The 25,434-nt window shown below is 48.3% G+C and overlaps 1 protein-coding gene across 6 annotated transcripts in view; it reads right to left on the reverse strand.

The window, feature by feature from the left end:
• Positions 1-25,434, reverse strand: part of LOC142881874 (disabled homolog 2-interacting protein-like) — a 98,273-nt gene that overhangs the window by 63,829 nt on the left and 9,010 nt on the right. For 3 of the 6 annotated variants that reach the window (XM_076016284.1, XM_076016286.1, XM_076016283.1), the window contains exon 1: positions 6,987-7,595. The exons of 1 other annotated variant lie outside the window; for it this stretch is intronic. In XM_076016284.1, coding sequence (XP_075872399.1) covers positions 6,987-7,110 — 124 coding nt within the window. In that variant the 5' untranslated portion in view covers positions 7,111-7,595. Of the gene's footprint in view, positions 1-6,986; positions 7,596-23,455; positions 23,721-25,434 lie in introns of those variants that run through there. 2 more of the 6 variants (XM_076016288.1, XM_076016287.1) reach the window with 2 other exon arrangements.

Consider the following 25,434-nt stretch of genomic DNA (forward strand, 5'->3'; position numbering starts at 1 on the left):
AATGATAATCCAAAGCGCGCTCGGCGAGGCCAATTAAAAGAGGGCGGCGGCGGCGGCGGCGAACGCCTACACTTCAAAAAGGTCTTCGCCCTCCGGGTTGGAAAACACAGCCTCCGAAGAGAATGCGGCGTTCCTGTGATGTGACGGCAGCGAGGAGCAGATGAGAATCCACACGCACACACACACACACACACACACACACACACACACACACCCTCTGCGAGCCTGTCAGCCGCTTGACTAAAATCACAGGCTGTCAGGCTGTGTTTACCGCCTTCCTGGCTACCTGGAGGACCGTCTTTCTCCCTCGGTCCGGTCTTGAGCGTTTCCCAACCCCTACCCCTCCTCCCCCTCCCCCTCACCCACCCCCGCCTTCGCTTCCACACTTTTTGTTTCCCCCGGTTTCTCACAGGACTCAAAAGGCAGCTCTGCCTTTGTGTTTCCATGGGCGAGAGCGGCTTCAAGGCGCCACTGGTTAGCAGAACGCGGGCTACTCATTTCGTGTGTCCACAGCGGAGGCCTGTACTGTCAGTTCTGGCCTATAAACACTTTGGTGGTAGGCGGGAAGCCTGCGGGGAGGTGGTGGCGGCGGTGGGGTGGTGGTGGTGGTGGGGGGGGGGGCGCTTCCTTTGCACATTATGATGCGCTCGGCCTCAGCTGTTGCGACAGCGTTGGACTTTTGACCCGTGGCGAGCGGTATTTACTCAGAGGCGAGGTGATGGGCTGATAAAAAAAAAAAAAATAAATAAATAAATAGGTGCGGCTCCATCTAGTCGGCGCAAGTCTTCACGACATGAGAGAGAGAAAATAACTCGAAGCCCCCAGTGAAGTCAAGAGTGGCCTAACTTTGTTGGTTTGGCTCAAACAAGGCCGGGCAAATTGTCAGACAGGAGTGTCGAGGCTGGAATCAGGGAGACGTCCTGCCACCGACTGGAACAAACGCCCTGCACCTCCAGCCCAGCGAGGGGCGCTCCGCTTTGTGTTTGGCTTGGCACGCATCGGCCGTTTTGTCCGCGCACGCTCTTGCGGGAATGCCGAGGAGGCGAAGAGTGCTGCGCAAGAGGAGGAGGAGGAGGAAGTTTGTGTTTGTGCAGCAGAGTTGGGTTGGGGGAGTTGGTGGTGGTGGTGGTGGTGGTGGTGGGCGGAGGGGCGGCAGCAGCCGCATTCCTGCGACTGCCTGCTGCTGAGAGCCGAGCAACTTCAACAACGCGCTCTCCCGCAGACGTGCAAGGCGAGAGGCCAGCGGCGACACGCAGGTTCGGACGACGACGAGGCCGGACGAGACGCTCGGGACGCGACTCGAGCGTTCAGGCACAGCCGTGATGGATGTTTTGTTTTTTTTTTCCTTATTTTGTTTCCTCCGAAAATATCAAGGAAATCCCGCTAATTGTCACATTCCTAAGGTTGTGACATTTGTTGACCCCCCCTCCCCTGGGGTGGGGGTGGGGGAGCGGCGAGCAGCACCAACCACCAGTGCTATGAATTAGCTTTAAACAAAAAAAAAAAAAAAAAAAAAAAAGGGGATTAGCTTTCTTTGAATCGTGCCATAACAGAGTTGACTTGCACTACAGGTCAAGCAGGTCTGGACCAAAGTCTTATTGTATATCAAGCCAACCAACAGCAGGGCACTGAGGTGACAGCAACAAGTAAGAACTGCCTTTCATGAGGCAGAAACCTCACGCAGGCCCCCCATAGTAAAAGAATTAAACCTGGGAGGTCAAGAGAAAGCATCTTTAAGCTGTGAAGACTGTTTAAACCTGATCAATTCCAACTGGTTTTAAGTCCCTTTGCCCGGCGAAGTTTCAAAACAACATCTCCCATCCTTAATCATCTTGAGACACGAGCTGCTCCGGCACCGAAAGCTGAGGAACAAGTTGAGAGAAAGTTTTGAAATTTATGTTGGTTTTTGGATAACAAAACGGTCTCGCTCGATCCACAGCGCATTGGAAAAGCTTTCTTGTTTGCGGCACTTATAATGAGTGTGATAAACCCCTCCCCCTCCCCCCCCCCGGGGCTGAAATAGGAAAGCATCCTCCTCCGCGGCGGCTTCCCTCTACAGCAGCATTTTCTGCCTGCGACTTGAAATCTGAGTTGATATTTCTGGATTAGAAGGGAGCTTAAGCCTGCACCTGTCCCTCCAAGTTATTTGACTCTTTCGGGAGCTGGAATGCCTCATCATCTGCCCGGGGGTGGGGGTGGGGGGGTAGTCGAAGAAGGCGAGCTTGGGCTCCAGGGATAAAACCCCCGATCAGAGAGCGACACTGGGGTTAAGTGCTGAGATGCGGACGGCGGCTGGCACTTCATTTTCGCTCCTCGTCTGCACCTCCGCCTCTGCTCCTCCGGCGCGTCTGAGGCAACTCGCTAAAATTCCGAATCGCTTTCATGTACCGCAACAAAACTTGTTGTTTTTTTTTTTTGGTTTGTTTTTTTTGCGCCGCCGCAGCCGCATCCGGCCAAACTTCGGCTCTCCCTCCTCCTCCTCCTCCTCCTCCTCCTCCTCCTCCTGTATCCTCCTGGCCCCTTGGCCTGATTGTGTATGCAGGAAAAATAAGGAGGGAAAAAAAATGATCAAAGATAAAGAGGTTGCCTGAGTTCGTTAGCGAAGGCTTTGTTTTACTAGCAACACGACCTTGATCTTAGCCAGGATGCGTTGGCGCAAACTGTGAAAAAAACAACAACACCCACATAAAAGGCCGACTTGGTTTTGGAGGAAAGAAAGACAACATTTAAAGTGTCTACAAAGTTCCGGTCTTGTCTTTTTTTTTATTGTATTTTTTTTTAGCTTAAAGGTCCAGTGCGTAATGTAATGTTAGCTTGATTTATGATTTTTAAGTTTGTTAGCTAGTAGTTTAGTTAACTGCCACTGTAAATACAAAATGCGGGCTTCCTTAATACCGTGTGCACACATGACCTGAGCGCCGCCCGAGTCAAGCCGAGAATCTGAGACCATCGTAAGTAACCCGACAAAAATCCGAGCGCGCCACCCATCGGAAGCATTCCCTGGTAGGGACCCATCGAGAATATGATTACGCGCTTAGGCAACTGTCGGCGGCGATGCATTATTGAGATGTTATCGAGGAGTTCAAAAGCTTCCTCGCGGCGGCTCTTGCCCGTCTGCGCTCCTCTCGCCGCAGCCTGCGGCCTCTTGCTAACCCGTGTGCTAACAGAGCAGTCAGAGAAACCCGTGGAAAGCGCCTTGAAATTAAAAGGCAGAGAAAAAAAATTAAGGAAGGTCGCTTTATTTTTAGGGCGCCTCAGCTCAGCTCGAAAGGCAGCTGGTGTTTTGAGCCGAGCTGGGAAAGATTTAACGTGTCAAATTCTGCTCTCGCAGTTCCTGTCACGAACTATGACACCTAAACTTCCTCTGATAAAGTTTCTGTGAATGTATTCTTCCCGTCACTGTGTGTTTTTCCCCTTCTCTTTGTTTAGCTTGCTTCCTTATTTTAGAATATGTCTTCAAGCCCGCTGAGAGACTGTGCGATAGCGCAGCTCGACAGAGGCCTGACCCGGCTCGGGCTGCTGCGGCTGTTATCTTCGTCCTCCACATTTTCATTTTGATGGTTTATTTATTTAAGGAATGTTCATCTGCGAGAGTTATTGTGCTTTGAAAAGAAACGGCAGACACTGGGGTAATACTCCATTCACTTTTTGTGAAAAAGATCTGCGGCAGCTCGAAAGTCCGTCCACTTTGCTTTGAAGCTCAACGCGCTCAGCATAGCTTAGCACATAGGCGAAGGAGAAAATTTGCCTGTATTGGTTTTGAGTGCAAAAAAAGTCACGAGTAAATGAGTTAAATCTTCTTTTGGAGTTTCTCTGCCCTTTGTCTCCAGCTTAGGTGCTACGCCAGCTTCAGTTTTAACAGACAAATGGCAAGGACGCCGTTCACAGAATCGCAAAAACAAACGGCTATTAAAAACAGAATTCAATAAGGCGCCGATGTTTTAGACCTAACCATTAGTTACCTGGAATTCTGTTATCCCTCCTCCTTATCCAGCCTTCCCAAACAAAGCAAACACCGTAAAGGGGGCCACCTTGTCACATGCCTCTGTATACAGAAGCAAGCTGTTACTAATGAGTAGATGGATGCGAATACAACTTGCTGTCTAACGGCTGAGAAAAGAATGCAAGACAAAAAAAAAAAAAATAGAAGAAAAGGGGAGAAAAGAAAAGTTTGAAAAGGGGACCTGATTTATTTGGAAGTTATCAGAGAGATAAAGGCGCCGATGCTACAGGAAGTAAAAACTACTGGTAGCTAGCAAGGCGCGCCTCGCTGTGAGGTTTATCTGTTGGCATTTCAGACAGCTTGACAGCGTTGAATCTCTCCAAACACGTTGACAAAGTGCGCCACGAGTGAACGACACGAGCGTAATTGCCGGCCCCCGGGTCACCTGAGCCGCAAAAAAAAATACAACCTTGCCGCGAGGACGCCGAGCCGCGGGCGGATTAGCAAGGCGGCCGCTGCGACGTCATCGCAACAGAAGCGCGCACACACACACACCCCACGAGGGCTGGCTCTCGGCCAGCAGAGGCGCCCGTTATCAGCGCTGATAAAGAGCGCCGCTAGCGCTAGCGCTGCTCGGGGGGCTGGGAAGCGTCTCTCCAACATGTGCAAAAAACAGGAAGCTAAAACTCCAATTCCACAAGGCTGTAAAGTAGCATTTCAGATTGCGTAATGACGTCACTTTTTTTTTTTATTGGTAAGCTCAGAAAATCACCCTTTTTTCCACTCCTGACATCGTCTCTCCGGGCCGGGCAGAAACTTTGAACGCGACACCGGCGACTGAGCCGTGGAAAGAAAGAGGAAGCCGCACAATGCGAGGACTGCGCCGTGCCGAAATAGTTTAGTTTTTTTTTCTTTCCATTCACTCGATGACACGCCGATAAGTCGGTCGCGCCGGCGCTGTGAACACACATGAGCTCATGCTCACTGTCACCTGATCCCCCCCCCCCCATCCCGGGTTGGCAGAGTCAACACTGGCCCGACTTCCTCAGGACAGAGCGACGCAGCTGCCGTCGCTTTTGCAAACGCTCTTTTGTGTTTTCTTTTTATTTTGTTCCGTTTGGTTTCGTTTTGCAAAAAAAAAAAAAAAAAAAAAATCGAGACATATTTCTGCACCTCGCCGTCGCCTCGCCAGACAAACACAAATCCTCACAAACTAATAGAAAACTCCACTCAACTAAATAGTTATCCTTTAAGAAATATTCCATATATATATTTTTTTTTTTAGCTTTTGCTGAGACCCGTTTAATTGAATGGCGGCGGCAGAACCAAACCGCTGCCAAGTCTGAGGGGAAAAAAAGAAAAGGCCTGTTTGTTTTCTTTCTCCTCCCCGCTGTCGACCACTTGAATCGCCGTTTATCTCGTCAAACAAGGAGCAAAAGGAACCTCCCCCCCGCACACCCCCCCAAAAAAAACAAGGCAAAAAAACCCAATCCGCGTTTCCCCTCGGCAATCGCTTCTAAACGCAACCCGCGGGATTTATTTGTTTGGCAGAGGCCCAAAAAGTTATACGAGCAATTTTTATAATTCAAGGGAGGGAGGAGCTGCAAAAACAAAAATCTATATTGTTTATATGCAGATTCGACAGTTCTGTTTATGTACACTGCCGAGCACAGCTGCTCAGTGACTGGTCGGTGATTGATCAGCTGTTGTGCTAATCCGCTACTAGATGAGTGCGATTTAGTGCTTTATAAAGAAAAGTTGATTGATTGACTGATTGATTGATTGATGTGACGATTCTACAGTGACTCTATAATCTGACTAAAGCCTAAAACATTCATTAAATCAAATCTTGTGGGTCAAAGTGCCATGCATTTATTTATTTATTTTTTCGGGGGTGGGGGGGAGTTCACTCGATTGCATTTACATGGAAAGATCAAGGCTGTGTGTGCTCATGAATGACAGAGGGGGGGGTGGTGGTGGTGGAGAGACTTCAAACAGCTCTTTCATCACGCGGGGAACTAAAGTGAACACATTCCAAACCAGGCACCTACAAGCGCCGCTTGGCTCCTCCTGGAGCACATCCGCCAGACTCGGGGGTCGCCTTAAGGTGATCTTTACACTCGCACCCCGAAAAGTTTACGAAGATTTCTTTTTCCGACGTGGGAGGAGGTCGGAGAGAAATCTCATCACTGTCACCTCGCCGGTCAGAACCGCGGAAATGCGAACCTGCAACAAGTTGCCGCTGAGCCGCCGACTGTGCTTTTTTTTTTCTTTTTTTTTTTCTTTTGTGGCGTCACCCTGCGAACAGCGACGGCAAACTGTCACTCGGCACTCCGGGGTGCGCAGCGGAGAGAAAGAAGGAGCAGCGGGCCATGAAAGCATTGAGAAAATTGGAACCCCGTGCGGTTTCAACAGAGCCGAGCCGAGCCGAGCCGAGCCGAGCCGCTCCTTATCTCGCTCCATCGCATCTGCCAGAGTTAACGATCCGAGTCACGCGAGAGCCCGTCAGATCTTGCAGATGTTTTGGCTGTCCTGAGAAATCGGGTCTCTGCTGATTTTAAAGTGGACCAGCGCCGACCGTCAACTCTCAAGACACTTCCCACATTCCCACATGAGAAAAGGTTGGAAGTCGGAAGCTCAGCAGGTGTTTGATGACGTTTGTCTGCGTTTAGGACTTTCAAAGTTGGATGTGTGACCGATGGAGTGACGCAGGTTGGTCAACCTTGCCAAAGCAAATGAGACCGTTGCATCTGTGAAAATGCCCATGCAGTCTTGGCACTTGACCAAATCACAAGACAGCTGCGGTTTTACAACACGTCAAGTGGTGAATACATGGATGCAGCCCTGCAGTCACAGGGTGGCAGAACGCTGATGTGGCCCTCTGTGGGGGTGGGGGTGGGGGGGCAGGGAAACGACACTTCAGTGCAAGATGAGCTTTGGAACCAAACAAAAGTTCCAAGAAGGTCTACGGCTGTATTTTTGCGCTGACTAATAAAAAAACAAACAAAACAAAAACAGAACTTGCTGAGGTGGCATTATTTACCCCTTCTGCCCGACGGCCTGGTGCGGCTGCGGGACCGGCTCCGCTGGCGCTGCAGTCGGGTCTTGCCCAGGAATCTGTAGTAGTACGAGGGTCTCCCGGAGCCCTTCCTGGTGACCCCGGCCATGCCGACACCTTTCCCAACCGACAAGTCCACGGCGCCTTGGTAATCACAGCGAGGATAAAGTGGCAGAGTTCCCCCCCCCCCCCTGACTCCCCCCGGGCGGAGTCGGAGCAAAACTTCCCAGGAGAGTTCCTTCCCTCCCGCTCGAAGTGCCGCTGCTCGTCTTCCCGATCACATCCACTCCACTGTCGTCACCGCGCGCTCCCAACTCCTACCTTTTGCTCAACAAAGTTTCCCAGATCCCGCAGGCATGATGTCCGGGAATACTGTGAGTGTGTATCCTGAATGACAGGAAAGCTGTTCCTGCTGCACCCGCCCCCCCTCCGAGCCCTCAGGGTAGCCGGAGTGCACCGGAGGAATTTTACACCCGTGAGACGAGGTCGGTTGTCCCCTTCGTGTCGCAGCCAAGGAGCCTCCGCAGTCAGAGTGCATCTACAGCCCTTTTACCTTCAACTCTGCCAGAGTGTGTAGTGAAGAGAAAGAGCGTGTGTGTGTGTGTGTGTGTGTGTGTGTGTGCGTGCGCGTGTGTGTGTGTGTGTGTGTGTGCTTTGTGGCAGCAGAACAACAGGAGAAAACTTTGGGCTGCCTGGAAAACCCAGCAGGGGGGGGGGCTCGACTGGAACGGAGTCAACCGGAAAAGTCGCGAGGGGCAACGTGTTGTCGGGCTCCCTCGGCGAGGAAACATCTGTTGCGGTCCAACGAGTCGGGCTCTGAGATTTTAAAGCGACAAAAAAAAAGCCCGAGTCCCGATCCGGGGATCCGGGGATCCGGGGATCGGGGACTGGGCTCCGCTCCGGGTTTTCCGGCCGCGGCCGCTGTTTGAGTTGCACTCCTGAAAGGCGAGAGCAGCATGGCAGGGAGTGACGGCCTATCACGGGCAGATGCAAACGGGCTGTTGGGAATGTCGAGCAGCCAATCAGAGCGTGATCCCCGGGACAGGGGTCAGGCAGATGGGCCGGAGTCCGCTGGCAGGCGCACAATTGAACACACAATGGAGGAGGAAGGCACACAGAGCTGAATGGAGGTGGAACCAGTTTGAGGACTCCGAGGCAGCAGCAGGCGTGTGCGCGTCTTTGTCGCCGTCCCCGTCTATTAATCACCGATACCCGATCGAGATTCTACATCTGGTTCCGGTCCAAAACGACACTTTCACCCTCTCAGATTTCCCCCGAAACGACGACATGGAAAAAAAACACACCTGCGGCGCCGTTTGACGCACGCCAAGCGCTTACAAAGTTCCTGAACTTTACGAGGTCACGCCTGCGTCAGCAGAGGGAAACCGTGGCACGCGGGCTGCAGGCTCCGTGCAACTTCCCAGCAAAAGTGGAAACCCGAACTGGCACTAAAAAAAACGGACGCCGAGGGTTTTACGGTGGGAAAGGGAGGAAGAAGCAGAGGTTGATAGCGCCTGAACGACAAGTTCCTCGGTTTAGTGGCGGGGAGTTACAGAGAGGTCTTTTTCCCAGCAAAAGTCGGCGTGAGCCTCTTAAAACCGACTTGAACTTTATACAGTGTGTGCAAAACGGTGCTTGTATGAATTGTTGGCTCTGTTTGACTCAGCTGGGGGGGCGGGGGGCGTGGGGGGTAAACGCTGTTTGGTAATGCACTTCTACGTCCAATACATCTGCACTCAAACAGAAGTGGGGGAAAGAAAAATGAAAGTCAAGGACTCCAACGTGCCGGTAAAGGGGTTTAAAAGACGCTGGTCAAAAATTGAAAGTCGGCAACTGCGAATGACGAAGGCCCAGGAGCAACAGAACCAAGCATTGACGTCTGTCTCCGGACTCCCGAGGGTTGGAAATCAATTTATCAATCGATGGCCACTTAATCAAAGTCTTTCTGCCGCTTCCTCATTGGCATCTCGTTTGCCCCCCCCCCCCCCCCACCCCGACACCGGCAACTCTTCAGCCCACCACAAACCCCCAGCAGTTACAGAACGCAGCAGCGTGCCTGCGTCTGTCTGAGGGTTGCGGCTTTCAGCAGAGTCACCATCCGGTGCGCCTCCAGAGTCTGGCGGCCGGGCGGGGGAGGGGCACAAGAGGGAGTAGGAGGGCCTTCGGGCGTCACGCGGTGGAGCCACCGGGGGCTCGTGAATCACCGGGAAGATGCCGTCGAATTGCGCTCGCGCCGAGAAAGCTGCCAATATACCAGTCAGCCGGCGTGGGTTTTTACGAGCGAGCCTGATCACATCAGTCGCCGGCAAGCTGGGGCCGAATCCGGAACGGGCCGGTTCCGACTCGTCCGCAAAGAGAGAGGCGCGCGCGCGCGGGTGATTGTCAGTGTGTGTTTCGCGACAAGGCGAGCTGATCTGATCTTGCCACCGCGACGGTCGCCATGGGAATGGGTGCCTACAGTGACTCCTTGTGAAATGGACCCTGGAGTCTGCGCGTGAGTCGGGGTCGCGCAGAGTTCGCGCGGCGCGGCCAGCCAGCCTCTGCCGGCTCCATCACAAAGACACCAGTGAGCAGCCGAGGGCCAGAGTCAGGTCGGGGAGAAATACAGGTACTACCCAGAAAATGAGAATATCCTGAAAAAGGTTGCTGTGTTTCTGCAATTCAACTTAAAAGGTGAATTTGACATGTTATATAAAGGAATAACATGCAAATCAATATATTTCAAGTTTGTATTTCTTTGGATTTTGCTGATCAGGTCTTGCAGCTTAAAAAAAAAAAAAAAAAAAAACTCAAATTTTATAATAATCTTCTAAGTTTGTGGGTTTGTGGTTTTAATAAGCTGAAAATCCTAATCAGCGAAGTTACAACAAGGAACTGCTTGAGAGAGGTCAATTTGCGTGGACTGGCTCAATAAAACTTGTTGGTTTCATCTTTTGTATTAAATGTGCCAAAATAAAAAAAACTTTTACTCGATATTCAGATTTTTCGGGTAGCGCCTGTGGGTGGGACAAATCTGAGGTATTATTTGGCCAGTTAGTCATTGTTCCTTCAGAGAGGGTTGTGTCTATATGAAGAGGTGTATTATTGGATGTAGTATAGGAAATGCAACAGGTTGTGTGGTCAAAAATAGTTTGAAATGTGATAAATCAAAATGTCCTTTGTTATACGGACTCGTTGCAAAACAATCCCAACCGCAAGCATTTATTAGCTGCACATAGGCCCTGAAGATATACCAATGCATGTATAATAAGGCTTAATACGGTACCTAGAGATGGGAAAACAGAAAAGGAAAGAAAAAGAAAATTGCAGCACTCCAGGACGACCGTTCAATTGCAAACTAGCACTGCTGCTTTCAAGGTGCATTTCTGTGCAAAGAGGTTTCAAAATGAAAGGACGTGTTGTTGGCGCACGCGAGCCCCGTCGCACGATAATATATGTGAAGGTCTCGGGCTGAGTGAGGCGGTCACCGCGGACCTCTGAGTTTGACCCGGCCTGCTTCTTAAGCATCTGCCGTCCCTCTCTCCGCCGCTGAAATATCGCAAAGGAGTCCCACAAGGACCCAAATGTTCGCATTTATCGGGCCAAGTGACTCACGCAATAACACCCATTGCAAAACGAAGGGGGAAAAAAAAAAAAATAGAAGCCCCGCCGCAGGAGGAAACATTAGCGGGGAGGCACAGAGGGTTCGAGGAGAAGCAGGCGGCAAATCGCTCACCTGTTGAGAATTCCGTCAAAAAGGCGGCGTCAGACCCAGACGGCGGCGCGGGAACGGAGGAGGCAGACGGGAAAGAAAGAGATCAGTCAGATCGCGTGGCGCGGCAACAACATTATTATTAAAGAGAAAGTCTGAAGGAAGCGCACGGCGGGCGCAGCTCCCGTATCCTCGAGCGCCACTCGTGAATAGAACAATGACATTTTTCATCCGTGCGTGCGCACCTTGGGAAAGCTGAAGGCCGCGCTTCTTAAAAAAAAAGAAAATGAGTAATTCTTTCACTATTGTTGTCGTGGAACGTCTTTCATTTTTGCTGAAAGATAAGAGCGAAGCCACAGTCCAGCGCAGAGAGAATGAAAGAAAAGCAGGTGGTTTTTTTTACATTCATTACTTTGGTAAATTGCCTTCAAGCTGCTTCCATATGTTACAAAGAATTAGCTTTAGAACGCGGCTGGAGGTCTGACTGATGGATAAATTAAAGCGATTCGGCTTTCAGATCACTCAAACCCTTAAAAAAAAAAAAAAAAAAAAAGCTGAGAGGGATGTATTGATCTTTAACTCAACCCACTCTTTGGTCTTCTGAGTGACTCTGGCACAAAGAGTGGCTCGCACTGCCTATTACAGCCCAGATACAGACAGCCTTTACGGCCAAACACCTCAAAGTGAGTGTCAGCTCCGAACGCAGCTCCCAAATAACAAAAGCAGGACCCGGCGTGTGATGAGAAAGCATAAACAGGCCGGATTAAAAACCCGTCTGTCTGTCTGCCTGCAAATAAATGGTGAAACTGCCATTAGGATCATAGCAGCAGATTTATCAACAAATGCAAAAAAAAAAAAAAAAAAAAAAAAGTTCAAGGAGAACTTTGAAGACAAGAAGGTTGGCGTCGTGAGACTGTTTGGTTTTTGTAATTTGCGTTGACACAGAGCCGATTGGGGGGGAAAAAACTGCAAAGTCGTCCGACAGACGGAAGCAAGAGATCAGATTCATCTCGCATCCGCACCGCCAGCGATCGGATTTGTATTCTATTAAACTGATAAGCTCGTGGGGGTCGATGCTAGGCTACGGCATTACACTGCCGAGTCTGGTAGCTTAAAATCTGTTTGTCATGTTTGAGATTTTTAATAGAAGCTCAAGAAAACGTCAGTATATATATATATATTAAAAAAAAAAATGCCCAGTCATGCCAAGATTTGCTGATTTAACAGCAACTGATAAATTAAAGTGAAAAACGATTTAAAAAATAATTAATAATAATAATAATAATATAAAGTCATAGCACAACTTTCTTGCACCCCAGCTATGTATCTAACAGCAGGGCTAATTCAACTAGGTGGACTATAAATTAACACAATACTGGCCCCTGGTGGAGAAAATGGTGCATAGCTGGTAACGGCAACAAGTTTGTAGTACGGCTTTTATAAGCAAGTGAAAAATTAAAATTAAAAATTAAAAAAAAACACAACGGTGACATCCGCAGCACTTTGTTTTCAAAATGCCCCTTTACTCTTAACAAAGTTAGATTATATATTTTGTGATCGCCCCGGCAGTTCGTCCCATAAAGTAGTGAGTGAGATGCATTGTTACATTGCAGTGCATCGTGAATGAGGAGATATCCGACTATCGGCGCTATTGTGGCGCCTCCGCTTGATAAGTCAGTCACGACGGCTGCGGCTCCTCCATTCAGGCGTCTCTCAATAGCGCCGTCCAAACAAGTTCTAATCTGAACTGATCCGACAGAAGGTGGCAGCCGACAGGCAGCCAGATGGGATCCGAGGAGCGGCCTTAACTCCCCTCTAATAATAGGCAGAGAGGAGACGAGGGGAGAGCATCGTTCTCCAGCGAAACGTCTTCTTCGCGCCAAGGCCAAACGCCGGCCTCCGTTCTTCCTAAACGTTGGGGGTGTGATGAACGGTTTGATTTGTGCCAGCGCGGCGCCGTCTTTCATAGAGAAAGAGGTCACCAGGAACGCGTCGACAGTTTTGGGTGAACTTTTCCTTTAAATGGAAAATAGTTTTGTCTGTACAGTGCCGAGGGTGGATTTCTCGTTGCTTGTAATGTCATAAAAAACGAACATCGCGACCACGCCCCCCGGAGTCTGTCATCTCAGACAGGCTACACCCCCACCCACCCACCCACCCAGTCTTTTTTTTTTTTATCTTATTCATGTCTCTCACTTCCCCCCTCAGCCCCCCGGAGCAAATGCCAAACTGCAGAAGGTCCCATCCAGGGCAGAAAACTCATTATACAAGACGAGAGGAAGAGAACAGAGGATTCTGTGTGTCAGTGGAGCAAAAAAAAAAACAAAAAAAAAAAAGTGTAAGCTGGAGGAGGAGGAGTGGGAGTTGGAGATTTTTTTCTCTTTGCCGATGATTAAAAAGGAATAAAAGAGGCACGAAGGAGGGGTGGGAGGGAGAGGCAGAGCGGGTGGGAGGGCGGGGGTGGGGGTGGGGGGGGTTCTCGCTAATGAGGCAGCCACTCCAAGAGGAGCGCAGACGGACCTGCGGCCGTGTTGCTAACAAGTGCAACGGAGGAAAAAAAGGCCCAAGAGTCATGTGACATTGTGTTCAGTCAGAGGCAACTTGTTCTTCTGTTTTTCGTACACACACACACACACACACACACACACACACACACACACACACACACCATACCCCCCACCCATTCATTCCATTTCACTTTTCATTCATTCATTCATTAAAAAAAAAACAGCACTGAAACTGAAACTTTTGGAAACTCCTCCTTCCAGGGTTTGAAACATTTTTTAATGTGGGCTTGTTCTTTACATTTGACATCATTGTTTGTTTATGCTCCCCGACTCCGTGGCAACACACAGATGCCAGATGTAGCCAAACCCGTTTCAACCCTCCCCGGGCGGCTGGACCTCTTACGAGTGTCGGCAGGAACGTCGATCTGCTCTGACAGCCTGCCTGCACATCGGGTTGGACGTCAACATCGGGTCATTTTTAAAGAACCGTCAGTTTGTGCAAGGATTCCTTTCTGGAACGTGTGCCGCTTGTCTCTATGTGGCCAGGGTGGAACCCTTTAACCCTTCACATCAAGATGGCTACAATAGGGAATGGACAGATGGGTGGACGGATGGGTGGATGGATGGATGTAGACATGGGCCGGGCCCATTCGTGAATGCTCTACAAAGAGATGTATTGCAATTCTTATGTAATCTTTGCCTTCGCATCACTGGTGGAAAGTGACCCTACAACAACAACAACAACAACAACAGCGCCAACAATATAGTGCGCACCAGCATATTTTGCGGAGTCTGCACAGCTCCGGTGGGGACATCAACGGTCTCTACGGCAGGATGAGGTGAACGTGGCACGACAGTGTCAATATCAGCAGGAATGTTGCCCACATTCCGCTGTTGACATTTAGCGGAGAGCTTACACGGGCAAATCAGATCGACGCTCTGAACACGAGCGAACGCACACTGGGATACACACGGGACACACACACACACACACAACTCTCCATTAATCTGCGTAGTAACTCCCCCTTTTAATCCCGGGTCACACCAGAGTCTTCGACCGGGGGATGGACAAATCAAGGCAGAGAGAAGCGCTTCCCAGCAAAGGATTCCGATCAACTGCTTTGTTGCGGCAAAAGACAAAAACCTGCCCACAACGTAGTCTTTGTCTTTAGTTTGTCTTCTTATACCCACAAATAAAAGTCTTGGACCTGACTTGGCGACAGGTTGTCCATATATATATTTTTTTTAAAAAAACATTAAACCCACATTCTTTCATTCTCCATTGCAGTCGAAAGCCTTTCTTTGCCCCCGAAATCATCACAGTTAGCCCTCTGTTTGCGGTTCTTCAGCGAAAAAAACAACAACAAATTGCTTGCAGCTGAAACTATCCTTTCACATCCTCGAAAAGGGAGAATGCTAAATGTACATCATCAACACATGAAAATCTATACCTGATAAGTATGAATCCACCCGATATCTGCTGCCTTTTTAGCATTCAGGAATTCTTATTATTCTTGCTGGAATTTGGGGAATTCAGACCAAGCCACACAAAGTGCTGAGACTTCCCATTCAGCCACAGAGACTCCATTGTCATACAAACGGCCATGTGAAATGTAAGTCAGGACGAGGGGGGGGGGGGGGGGACTTGAGGATTTGGCAGCGGTGCGCGGGGAGATGGCCGGGGCAGCGGCTGTAAAACTCTCCCTCTCGCCCGGCACTCACCTTCCCGCGGCCGCGCCATTGATTCTCACCTGCCTTCCTTCCTGCGCAGCCTGGTACACACACAGCGCTCGCTTCTGCCTGGCCACTCGCCGCAGCCGCAGCAGCAGCAGCAGCAGCAGCATCGGGGTCGATGCATTGTTGAGGATTATTACGCGCGAGTGCACAAATGAACCGACACGCAGAGTGCGAATCTTGGAGAGGAGGTCGTGGTGGAACAAGGGCAAACACGTGACGGCGCTTTGTGAGGAGGGCCAGCGCGACAAGTTGGGTTCATTATCATCAGAATAGTTTTCCACTGGGGAATAATACTCGCACACACAGTGGGGAGTGTATCAAGGACTGTCATGCTGAGTTTTTTTTTGTTGTGTTTTTTTATTTTATTTTATTTTTTAGGGAAAAGCACATTTTTCACTAATCCAAATAGTCTCGTGCTGGGGCCACCAACCTTTTTGAACCTGGCTGCTACTTCATGGGTGCTGAGTCATACGAAGAGCAACCAAGTTTGCTACACTCTAATGAAATGACAAGTTCTCTCAGCTTGCCCTTAGTTACATATTATAGAAGAGAACAGAATAGAACAGCCTTTATTGCCATCGCACTACAAGTAGTGACAATAGAATTGCTTGTTTTGAGCTTTATTGCTCCTTTTTTTTTTTTTTTTTTTTAAATAAAAATGTCAACGAGATATAAAAGGCTTGGAGTCTTCTAAAAAGAACTGGATTTTTAAAACATTGGGCGTAAAGAACAATTTTAAAATCACAAGACGTTTCCTTCGCATCAATTGTTTGGTCCACAGGAAGTAGCTCTGGCAGTTCTAGATACATTAGGGTCACATGACAGCCCAATGTGTGTGTAAATGAATCTCCATAGACACAAGTCATAGAGAGTCAGTTAAAAGCAATATAGGGCAAGGCTTAAAAAGTGACAAGTGTGCCAGGTTTGTCCCCAGGGTTATTTTATGCTTAATGATACTCATCTATGTGAAGACTGATCACGCTAAGTTCTCACAATAATTATCAACAATGACTGAACAAGGTTGGATTCAGTTCACCTAAACATCCCTAGATTTTAGGTGAACTAAAGTATTTTATTTCATGTGCAATAATATATATATATATATATATATATATATATATATATATATATATATATATATATATATTTAAGATATTGTAATTTTCGAATCTATATAAATGCAAGTGTGATCACAAATTAACAGCAACAGAATAAAGTAACGTTTTAGATCCAGCTCACAGAGTTAGTGCTAGTGCTATTTTTAGAACAGGCCTGCGGGCGACTCATCCTTCAGGTCCTTGGGGGCGACCTGGTGTCCGCGGGTACCGTGTTGGTGACCCCCTGGTCGAGTGGATCCTGCTACTGGAAGGCAGCCGTGCCAGTGGAGTCAACCCTCTGGCCGCAGTGTCAACACTTTTTTATCCTAGCGTGGGAATCTGTGTCTGACTTCTAAACAGCACTCTCACCATTTCCCTTCACCGCACACATGCACAGACACATTGTGGGTGTGTTTGCGCCGATGTGTCCTTCCGGAGATGTAGCGGGGCGGACCGGAGGAAACGGATGCAGAGTTGGAGTTTGTAGTTCGAAACCAGCGCTAATGCGGTGATGTCAGCTGACGTCCGCAGTGCGCGGCTGCCCGGCGGGGTCGGTGGCGGGACGCGAGAAGGGCACGACTATTTGGGACGATGCAGCTGGTCTCGCAAGGGCGCCGAATGACAATGCAACGGTCTCTCAGTGCTGCAAGCTAATCTCCCTTTTACGCTAGTGAGTGAGTAAGTGAGTGACTGTGTGTCATGTGACAGGAAGTGAGGCGCGGCGGTGGGAAGGGGAAGCCTTTTGAGAGTAAAGTTGATTTTCCCCTCTTTCCTGTTTTCTGTTTCTGTCCCAGCATGTTTGGCCACCTTCTTACATCATCGCACATAATTCCAATCACTCCCACACTGTGTTTGCCCTTGTGAATCCACTTGAAGACGAATGAGGACAGACAACTTGTACATATGGAACTTGTTTCGCAAGTTTAAATACCATATTTGATTGCAAAGTTGCGTCTGGAAAGCGCCGTGAGTGGTATCTCAAGTCTTCCTGGCGTTGTTGGGAAAGCTTTTGGACGTTCCCCGAGTAGGTTTTGTGTTACTTTTTTCTTGAATTAATGGTCAACCTTTGCCTATTACTCATGCAGCTTATTAGCCCTTGAAAAAATGTGATGACACAAGGAAAGAGCTCGTAGTTTCTTTGTGGTGGAAAATGTTTTTTGTTTTTCTGAAGTCTTGCGTACATTATATGGACTTTAAAGGTCAACGGACGGCTGCTCTGATCACACCGGGCAACTTTGGGCTCTTTGTTTGCCCGTGGTACAGTTTCATGAGCGTTTCAGTTTTTAATACGTGACAATGTTAAAAAAAAATCCACACGCGGGACATTTAAAAATGGCGGTTTTGGTTTTCGTGAAACACTCCCACTCGGCTTTCGGGAAAACTCTTACCCAATCAGTGCCCTGCTCTGTGCTACGTCACCGCTATGGTACTTGGTGAGCCCGCTTGGAAACCCAAGAAAGCAGGGAGCAAAATGGCAACGGTTGGAACTGTGTTGCGGCCAATGGAAACGCGGCCTTAGCCTAGTTGTTTTTGGTTCAGTGTTCCAGTATGTTCCTCAATGCAGCCTTGACCTCAATATGGGACCACCAGGAAAAGACTGTATGACAGGGACCGCTGAGACGAACCCTCTCCAGCCAAGAAGCCTCTGGATTGTGTTTAGAACCTTGATGTTTTTGTAGCGACACGGCAAAAGATTCAAGGGGCTCCTTCATGCGTGACGCGTCATAAATTAAAAAACAGCCAGGGCTAAATACAGCATTGTAGATGAGCGAGTCAGTGAAGCCAAGTGTGAAGATCTTGTCCGAGAGGTCGACCCGCGTGTTCTGGGGGCAGCAGAGGCCCAAGTGCGCGCAAACACCACGTTCCCTTTTCTGCAGTCCAGTTTCGTTTCGCTCTGGCAGCTGAGCGACTGTTGGCTCAGCGAAAGTCCTCCGCCTTCGTTATCGGACACGATTCTCTCTGTGTATTTGCGAAGAAAGATTGTTGATCTGCGCATCAATGTCACGGCAGACTTAATGAAAGTGGAGCGCGCACTTGAAAGCTAGAAAGTCCAACGACTGTCATTATTTCCACCGGGAACGCTCTGTCTGGAATGGTAAAGTAAGTGGGGTTTCTTAAACGGCAAAGAGGAGGTAGGCGTTTAGCTTAACCGCCGACAATTTGGAGAAGATTGCCCACTGATTCGCAATCAGTCAGGTGACAAACGATTGAACCAATCAGAGGCATTCTATGAAAAAGTAAAATGGTTAATGGCCTGCACTCACGCAGCGTTTTTCTGCTAAAGACTGCATTTGCCTCACGCATGCGATGATTGTGTGTTCCCCTCATCAGAGACTAGACACATTCACGCACTGATAAACGGTCAACAAGCAGTGAAGGTTAAGTTTCTTTCCAGAGAAACATTGTCATTGAACCTCGGGCCACAAAAGTAGTCACAGCCAGGATTAAGTTGTGACAAAAATAGGGTTGTCGGTGCGATTAGTTAAATACAATCCATAACGCGTTCATTTTTTTTGTCGCATTTTGTCTCATTTACTAACCAGCAGTCGGCCCCTCTGGACGATTTCTGGTAAGAAATACTTTACGTTATGGGGTTAAAATTGCCTTGAAATGCAATTAATCACAGTTAACTATGAAGATTATGCGATTAATCGCGATTAAAAAAGAAATTGTTGGACAGCCCCCGACTAAAACAAACTGCAACGGCAACCTTGCAGCTGCAAGAAGGCGCTGCAGGATGTGACAACGTTTCATCAGTGAAAGACGGAGAAAGAGTGCATCTGCGCTACGCCACATGTGGAACCGAGCTGATTGGTCTGCACCACCTCCAGCAGACGCACCATTTATCCAAGAGCTTTTTAAAGGCCGTCCCTTTTCCATATGTTATCTATGTGCACATGCATTCCAGGGGTATGTGGGGCATTTCAAGTGGTGTGTCAAATAAATCACAAGCCACTCGTACCAACAACTGGCTTTTCCCATCAGATTCACACACGCCCATCACCCCCGGCTCCTGGGAATCTGAGACAGTCTCCCTCTGTTTCTTTTCGCCCCCAGACCTGCTCTGTTGACTCTCGCGCTCTCTGTATGCTTTACAGTTGCCAAAAAAACACACGAGAATCCTTTTGGATACTTCGCCATGATAAATGGAGGTCCAGCGCAGCAAGAAACACAAGCACTCACTCACTCAAACAAGCCCGAAGCAAAGGTGCGGGGTAAACAATGACTCAAACTCATCAGGTTAACTATGACAACGAATCTGGGAAGCAGCTAGAGGGGACAGGACATGGCGAGTAGCATCGTTCTCTGACATCAAAGAATGTTCCAGACCTTCCAGATGCGCCGCATACTCCTACCGCTCCGAACAAAGTGGTTTATGTAATCGGACTCAAAGAGCTTCTAATTTCCATCTGAATAGCTCGCACAGTTAAATAAAGCTGCTGGTGCCGCATCGCAACATTTAATAAAGTGCAATTGCAATTATTTGCTTTCATGTGCGCCTGGATGTGGCGTGGAACACTGGCGCTGCTCGGCACCCTGCTGTTAGTCATCGAGGGGCAATCCACACAGCCGCGGTCGCTGCTGCTGAGCCATTATGCGTGCGGTGTGGAAAAACAGGACAGAGTGTGAAGGATGGCTTAGTCATTCGATGCAAAAAAAGGACGGGCACATATACTTGTGTACTCCCAACGCGACTGAATTCAAACCACAACTGTGAACTGCTGCTGCAAAAAAACAAGGGCCGCAGCGGAAAGACCTCAACTATGTCCTCTGTTACCGTCGTCACGATGAAAACTTAATGGGTGGTCTCGCTCCTGCTCGACGCTAGCGTCAACACACGCGAGCCTCCCTCAGACGTTGCAGCGCACACACTGCAACGACCTTCACGCAAGCAAAATGAATGCAAAACCCATGCACACAGTCCCAGGGAGCGTTGACGACTGGTGAGGACTTAATTGCGTTACGCTTCGCTGACAATGGTTTACTGGTCTCATGCATGAGCTCGCCATGGTTGTATCCCTGACACCCACTGGTTTCAGATTACCATGTTACAGTGACTTTGCCTGATTAGCTTAAACGATATGGACTGACATCGTTTCAAACATCTACTGAAATGATACCCGTTGCCATAGAGACATTATTCTGGCCATGCAAAGTAAATGTTTACAAAAAATACCATATATAGGACCAAGGTTAATATGCACAAACTTGATATTCGTGTTACTGACACACAAACAACACAATTGCCATCGGTGAAAATCAGTAATCGCACAGTCGCTGCAACTCAATTCTGTCTGTCGTGCACACCACTTGATAGGCTGTTAATTATGGCATGGAGAAGTTCATCGCATGCATCATCATGAGTCATCAGCGGTTCAGCATTATCAAAGGGTATAATTTGCTGATTATGTCAAGAGAGATACCAGGCAAAGGCCAGAGCAGCCAAAAAGACTGGAGGATAATGCATTAAGATGCTGCAACAATATTTAATACAGTCACAACAAATGTGCAGAGAAATACCATTGTGTACGACTTTGTTACGTTTTAATAGCTATAATGTGTCTGGTATCAACAAACTCAGAAAATCTCACTTTCAGCCAGGTAACAGGGGATTCTCCGTTTGACAGCAGTTCACTCCGCTTCCCAGTGATAGAAGCTTCTAGTGCAGCTAGGGGTGGTGGCACACACGCTGACGCTGCAGTAGGCCTTTCCAAATTCTAAACCTACATGAATGCAACCAGAGGGTGAGATCATACGCGCATTTATCTGGCGGCTTGAATGGGGAGGATAGACGCCACAGAGCTCGGTCAGGATTGAAGCCCTGTCTTGGGCCACATCTGAGAAGGGTTGGTGGGGTTCAAATACCAACAACTCCATATGGGCTCCAGCTGGATTATTAAGGAGTCGATCCATTTAGACGATATACTTTTTTTTTTTTTTGATCCATATTTTCCGGGACTGGAATCTCCATAGATGCAGAGGTGACAATTTAAACTTCTGTGTTTGGTGAACACGTTTGAAATAACGATGTCAGCCAAGACCGAGCTAAACGATGTCTGTCGTCAAGTTAAGTCAATACGATCAGGTGAGAATGTTCACTGTGAACTTGAGTGAAATCGCAGCATTCTTATCACCAAATAATGAGCAACGAAAAGCCTAGCGGATGAGGACGACACAAGCTAATTCGCTTTGCGCTAAAGACAATTATTTATTCATACACGGCATGTAACGCAATTACAAGACGTGCATAATGTATGTGGCAATCCCATTTTCCTTCCTCTGTATCGCTTAAGCAGGGTCTCGATGGCTTTGCTTAATTTCTACAACCCCCGTTGAGACATTTCACTCAAGCACAAAACAGAGACTCGCCAGGGCACCATAGGCCAACGTAGCAGGGGGTACGTGAGTAACTCCAGGATGATTTTATCTCCTTGCTTGTTGGAGCAGCAGTTTATCCCAGCAGTCAATCACCAAGTGCTTCCTATCTTCCACTTTCGCCGCTGAAGAACACTTGGTCAGCTTCTGCTATCTGGACTTCCAGAGATAAGGAGGTTTGAGTAGACCGAGCGAGCCGACTGACACGATGACGGATTAAATTGGGTTGCGCTTTGTGTACATTCATTTATTTAGAGTAAAGCTGCCCTCCTGGCAAGTCTGCAGTGCATTACGGAAGCTTTGCGGGTGCCAAGGCAATTAGCTGATTGGTTGATCGACAGAATATATATCACACGACCCCGACGGTTACGAAATCACGTGTCAAGCAAAAAGGCAACCGCTGAGTTTAACGTCTCTCAGCGAAAGATTACAGGGATTCTCCGGGCCTGGGTTTTTTTTCCACCTTTTCAATTATTTGTCCCAGTACCAGAAAAACAACCAGCAACAATAATGTGAAGTTGCAATTGGCAAGACCACCAGTCTGTTTTCCCTTTTCCGCAGAAGAATGCCAAGTTTCATTCAGTTACTAAGTCTACAGAGGAGACATTGTAGCAGGTAGAACTGGTGCAAGCCAGTGAAGGACAGACGGCAACTACAGTGTCAGACAAAACTGTTTACTTAAGCCAAGGCTTGCAGCAAGCTAAATGCTGATATATTTCAATCAACAGAAACTCCATAAAGGCAACTTGGCACTGGGGAAAGAAAAAAAAAAAAAAGCGGTACACTGTCATCAACCAAGTCATCCAAAGCAGTGGAAAAGCCATAATCTGCAATTGCAGACAGTCTAAATCCAGATCCCCGGTGACCTCCAGCCTCTGTTTTCTTATGATCTACGCTCACCCAGTAGCCTGCTGGTGTTGCTTTCTCATCTTTCCCACCAGTGACTTTTCCACCTTTGGAATGTCATTCCCGTCTGTCCATGATTCCCACTCAGTTTTCCCCAGTAATTCTCCCCCCTCTCCTGCTGTTGCGAGTCTACTTCCTTCCCCACAGCTGCTGCTGCTGCTGCTGCTGCTGCTGCTTGGCCGCTTGCTCTAATAATAGGACAACAATACCCACCCCACGCCCGGACACACTGTGCAACCGCTAAGAGAAGGAAAACACCTCAAGAACAACTGCCCATAAATATGCAACATTAAAAAAATAAAATAAAAAAAAAGCATCCCCATGAATTCATTTCATTATACAAATAGCATTTGCTAACAGCAATCTGCCGCCTGCAGGGCAACTTTCTAAATAGTTGATGTTTTGTACCTCAAGAGTGTGTGTGTAATAGAAGTGCTGCATGTAAACACATGTTGGTGAAGGAATGATGATGGGGCTGCACACACTGCAAGCCTGCTGCTGCTGCTGCTGCTGCTGAGACTACAACTACCTGTGGCACAGGACTCTGAAGGGAAGGGGCAGTCTAATCAAGCCAGCAGCTGCTAAATGGAGGCTACACACTCTTGCAAGCACTTAAACACCGCCTTGTAGCTTTTGGGAATCGGATAACTCATTAATTACACACACACACACACACACACACACACACACACAAACGGGAAGGTTCAAGGCATGGTCGGGGTGCATGTCTGAGTCTGCAAACAAACAGCCTTAGAATGGAAGACGAGTGTTGTGACTTGTACTATCTTCTGCTCTCCCACTTTCTAAAAAGCTCTCGCTCCAGTTTGTGTGGACGCTTTGTATCCCCAATCCCCAAACACCCCCTTCCATTGCTCCCAGAATAAGAAAACTCCCTCTTTTATACACCCACGCGTGAAAAAATAAGAAATAAGTTCCTCTCGGCTCCGGATCAACCCCTCACCCTCCGCCATTCTACCAAAAAGGGAGCAGAGGAGAGAGAGAGAGGGGAGGAGGGGAGAAGCCCCTCGTGGATATCACAGCTACGTTTAAAAATAAATAAATAAATATATATATATATATATATATCACAAATTAGCCGGTAAGGAGACAAAACAGACAAACAAACAAACTAGTGCTCACCTCAGACAAGGTCCCGCGGCCGCAGGGAAAGCGGAGGGGATCTCATCCCTTTAATCCACACGGAGAACCGGGAGAAGCAGCGGCAGCAGCAACAAGTCGGGGCTCCAGAGATTCGTCCTCCTCCTCCCGCTGCTGCCCTCTGTCCAGCTCCGCGGCCCCACTGCTCCCTCCGCACTCATTCAGACTGCGGAGGAATGAGCAAATGTGTGTGTGTGTGTGTGTGTGTGTGTGTGTGTGTGTGTGTGTGTGCGCGCTCGCGCGCGCTAGCAGCGAGCGTGAGTGTGTGTGCCGCCGTAAACTACAGCCGGGATATTGACGACTTCGCAGGTCTCACCTTCCTCCCCCTCCGGCGCTTGGCCTCGGAGCAACTACAGACAAAACCGCCCCCCCTCCCCCAACGCGACCGACAAACGGAAAAGTAGGGACCGGAATTTTTTTTTTTTTTTTTTTTTTTTTCAACCCCGGTTTCTCTCGTGTGGTAAACTACACACACATTTCTCCGGTGTGAAATAGACAGTGTGTGTGTGTGCGCGCGCGCGGTGTGTTACTGTGTGTGAGTGTGTGCGGCGGGAGAGTTCGGTGGGGGTGAGTCGTCGTGCCCCAGCAGCAGCACCCTCCGCCGGCAGGAGCAGGAGGAGGAGGAGGAGGAGGAAAGGGAGAGGGCGGGGACTGGTGCGAATTCCTGCCTGACGCCCGCAGCCAATGGGAGGGCTCGCCGCGGTCGACCGAAAACCGCGGGGCCAAGCGGGGCCTCAGCTCTGTACCTCTACAACATACAGTGGCAGCCTCGGATTTTTTTGAATCGCCCAGCAGCAGCTCCTGCTGAGAGTTAGCACGGAGCTGATTCCGAGGCACGCTGCTTTAGCGGAAGTTAGCTTGGTTGTTAGCAAAAAAAAAAAAAAAAAAGTGTTGTTCTACAATGTTGTGATAACAATAAAGCTATTATAATATCTAATACTAAATACATGACTATGGGTTCAGTGTGGTTCTAATGGATCCAGGAACTTGTGTCTGTGTCTCTAGGGTTGTTTTTTTGTTTGTTTGTTTGTTTGTTTGTTTGTTTGTTTCTTCGCTTATAAATACACAATGTACTTCAACGCTTGCACTGGTAAAATGTTCTAATGGTGTGAACAGTGTTTTGAACTCTGGACTCTTGTTTGCAAAATTAAAAAAAAAAAAAAAAACCTACCAAAATAAAGAGTTGCCAAATGTCAGAGGTGCGAGAAATATCAGCAGTTTTAAATATTTTTCAGACCGTTTGGTATCTGGCAAGCTGCTTGTATTACTAAACCAAACAAATCAAGTCTTACAATTTATTTATTTATTTTTTGATTCTCTGTTGTAAATGAGAAGGGTGATGTCATCAAGTTGGGGGGTAATGTGATGTCCAGATGACTGGTGCCCCTCCCCTTGCACCTCCCCTTCCTCCATCTCTCCATCCCTCTGGCAGGACTCTCATGTTTCGGCTTCTGTCCTTGGCCACACATTTGTCAACCCAGGCATTTGTCCACAGAAGTGACAGACAACCATTCCCCCAACACACACACACACACACACACACACACACACACACACACACACACACACACACACACACTTAGATGTCTAATCTATATATGTATAGAATTAATTCTAATTCTGCATCTCATGATGGAGGCACGTGCACTCTGGCTCCATCTTGCTCCGGACATCACCAGAGCAAGAACCGAGCGCCTGCAGTAAAAAAAAAAAAAAAAAAAGAGTAAAAACAAACAAACACAAGAAAAAGTCTTTACGTACTGTTGCTGTGTGCTTAAAACAATTTGTCAATATTTATTTCAAAGTCATTAAACAGCGTAAGTCACCGCCTTACTCTTGAAATGTGTTCCCGTATGGAACATTAAGTGTTTTCTGTTTTGGGTAATTTGATTGATTGTGACAGATGCAACAGTTCCATTGTGTTACTTAATTTAAAATATGTCGAGTCTGTAATTAGGCCT

The sequence above is a fragment of the Nelusetta ayraudi genome, unplaced genomic scaffold (assembly GCF_046127955.1).
Source record: "Nelusetta ayraudi isolate G7.1 ecotype Tasmania unplaced genomic scaffold, CSIRO-AGI_Nayr_v1 ptg000221l, whole genome shotgun sequence".
In the NCBI taxonomy this organism is placed as follows: domain Eukaryota; kingdom Metazoa; phylum Chordata; class Actinopteri; order Tetraodontiformes; family Monacanthidae; genus Nelusetta; species Nelusetta ayraudi.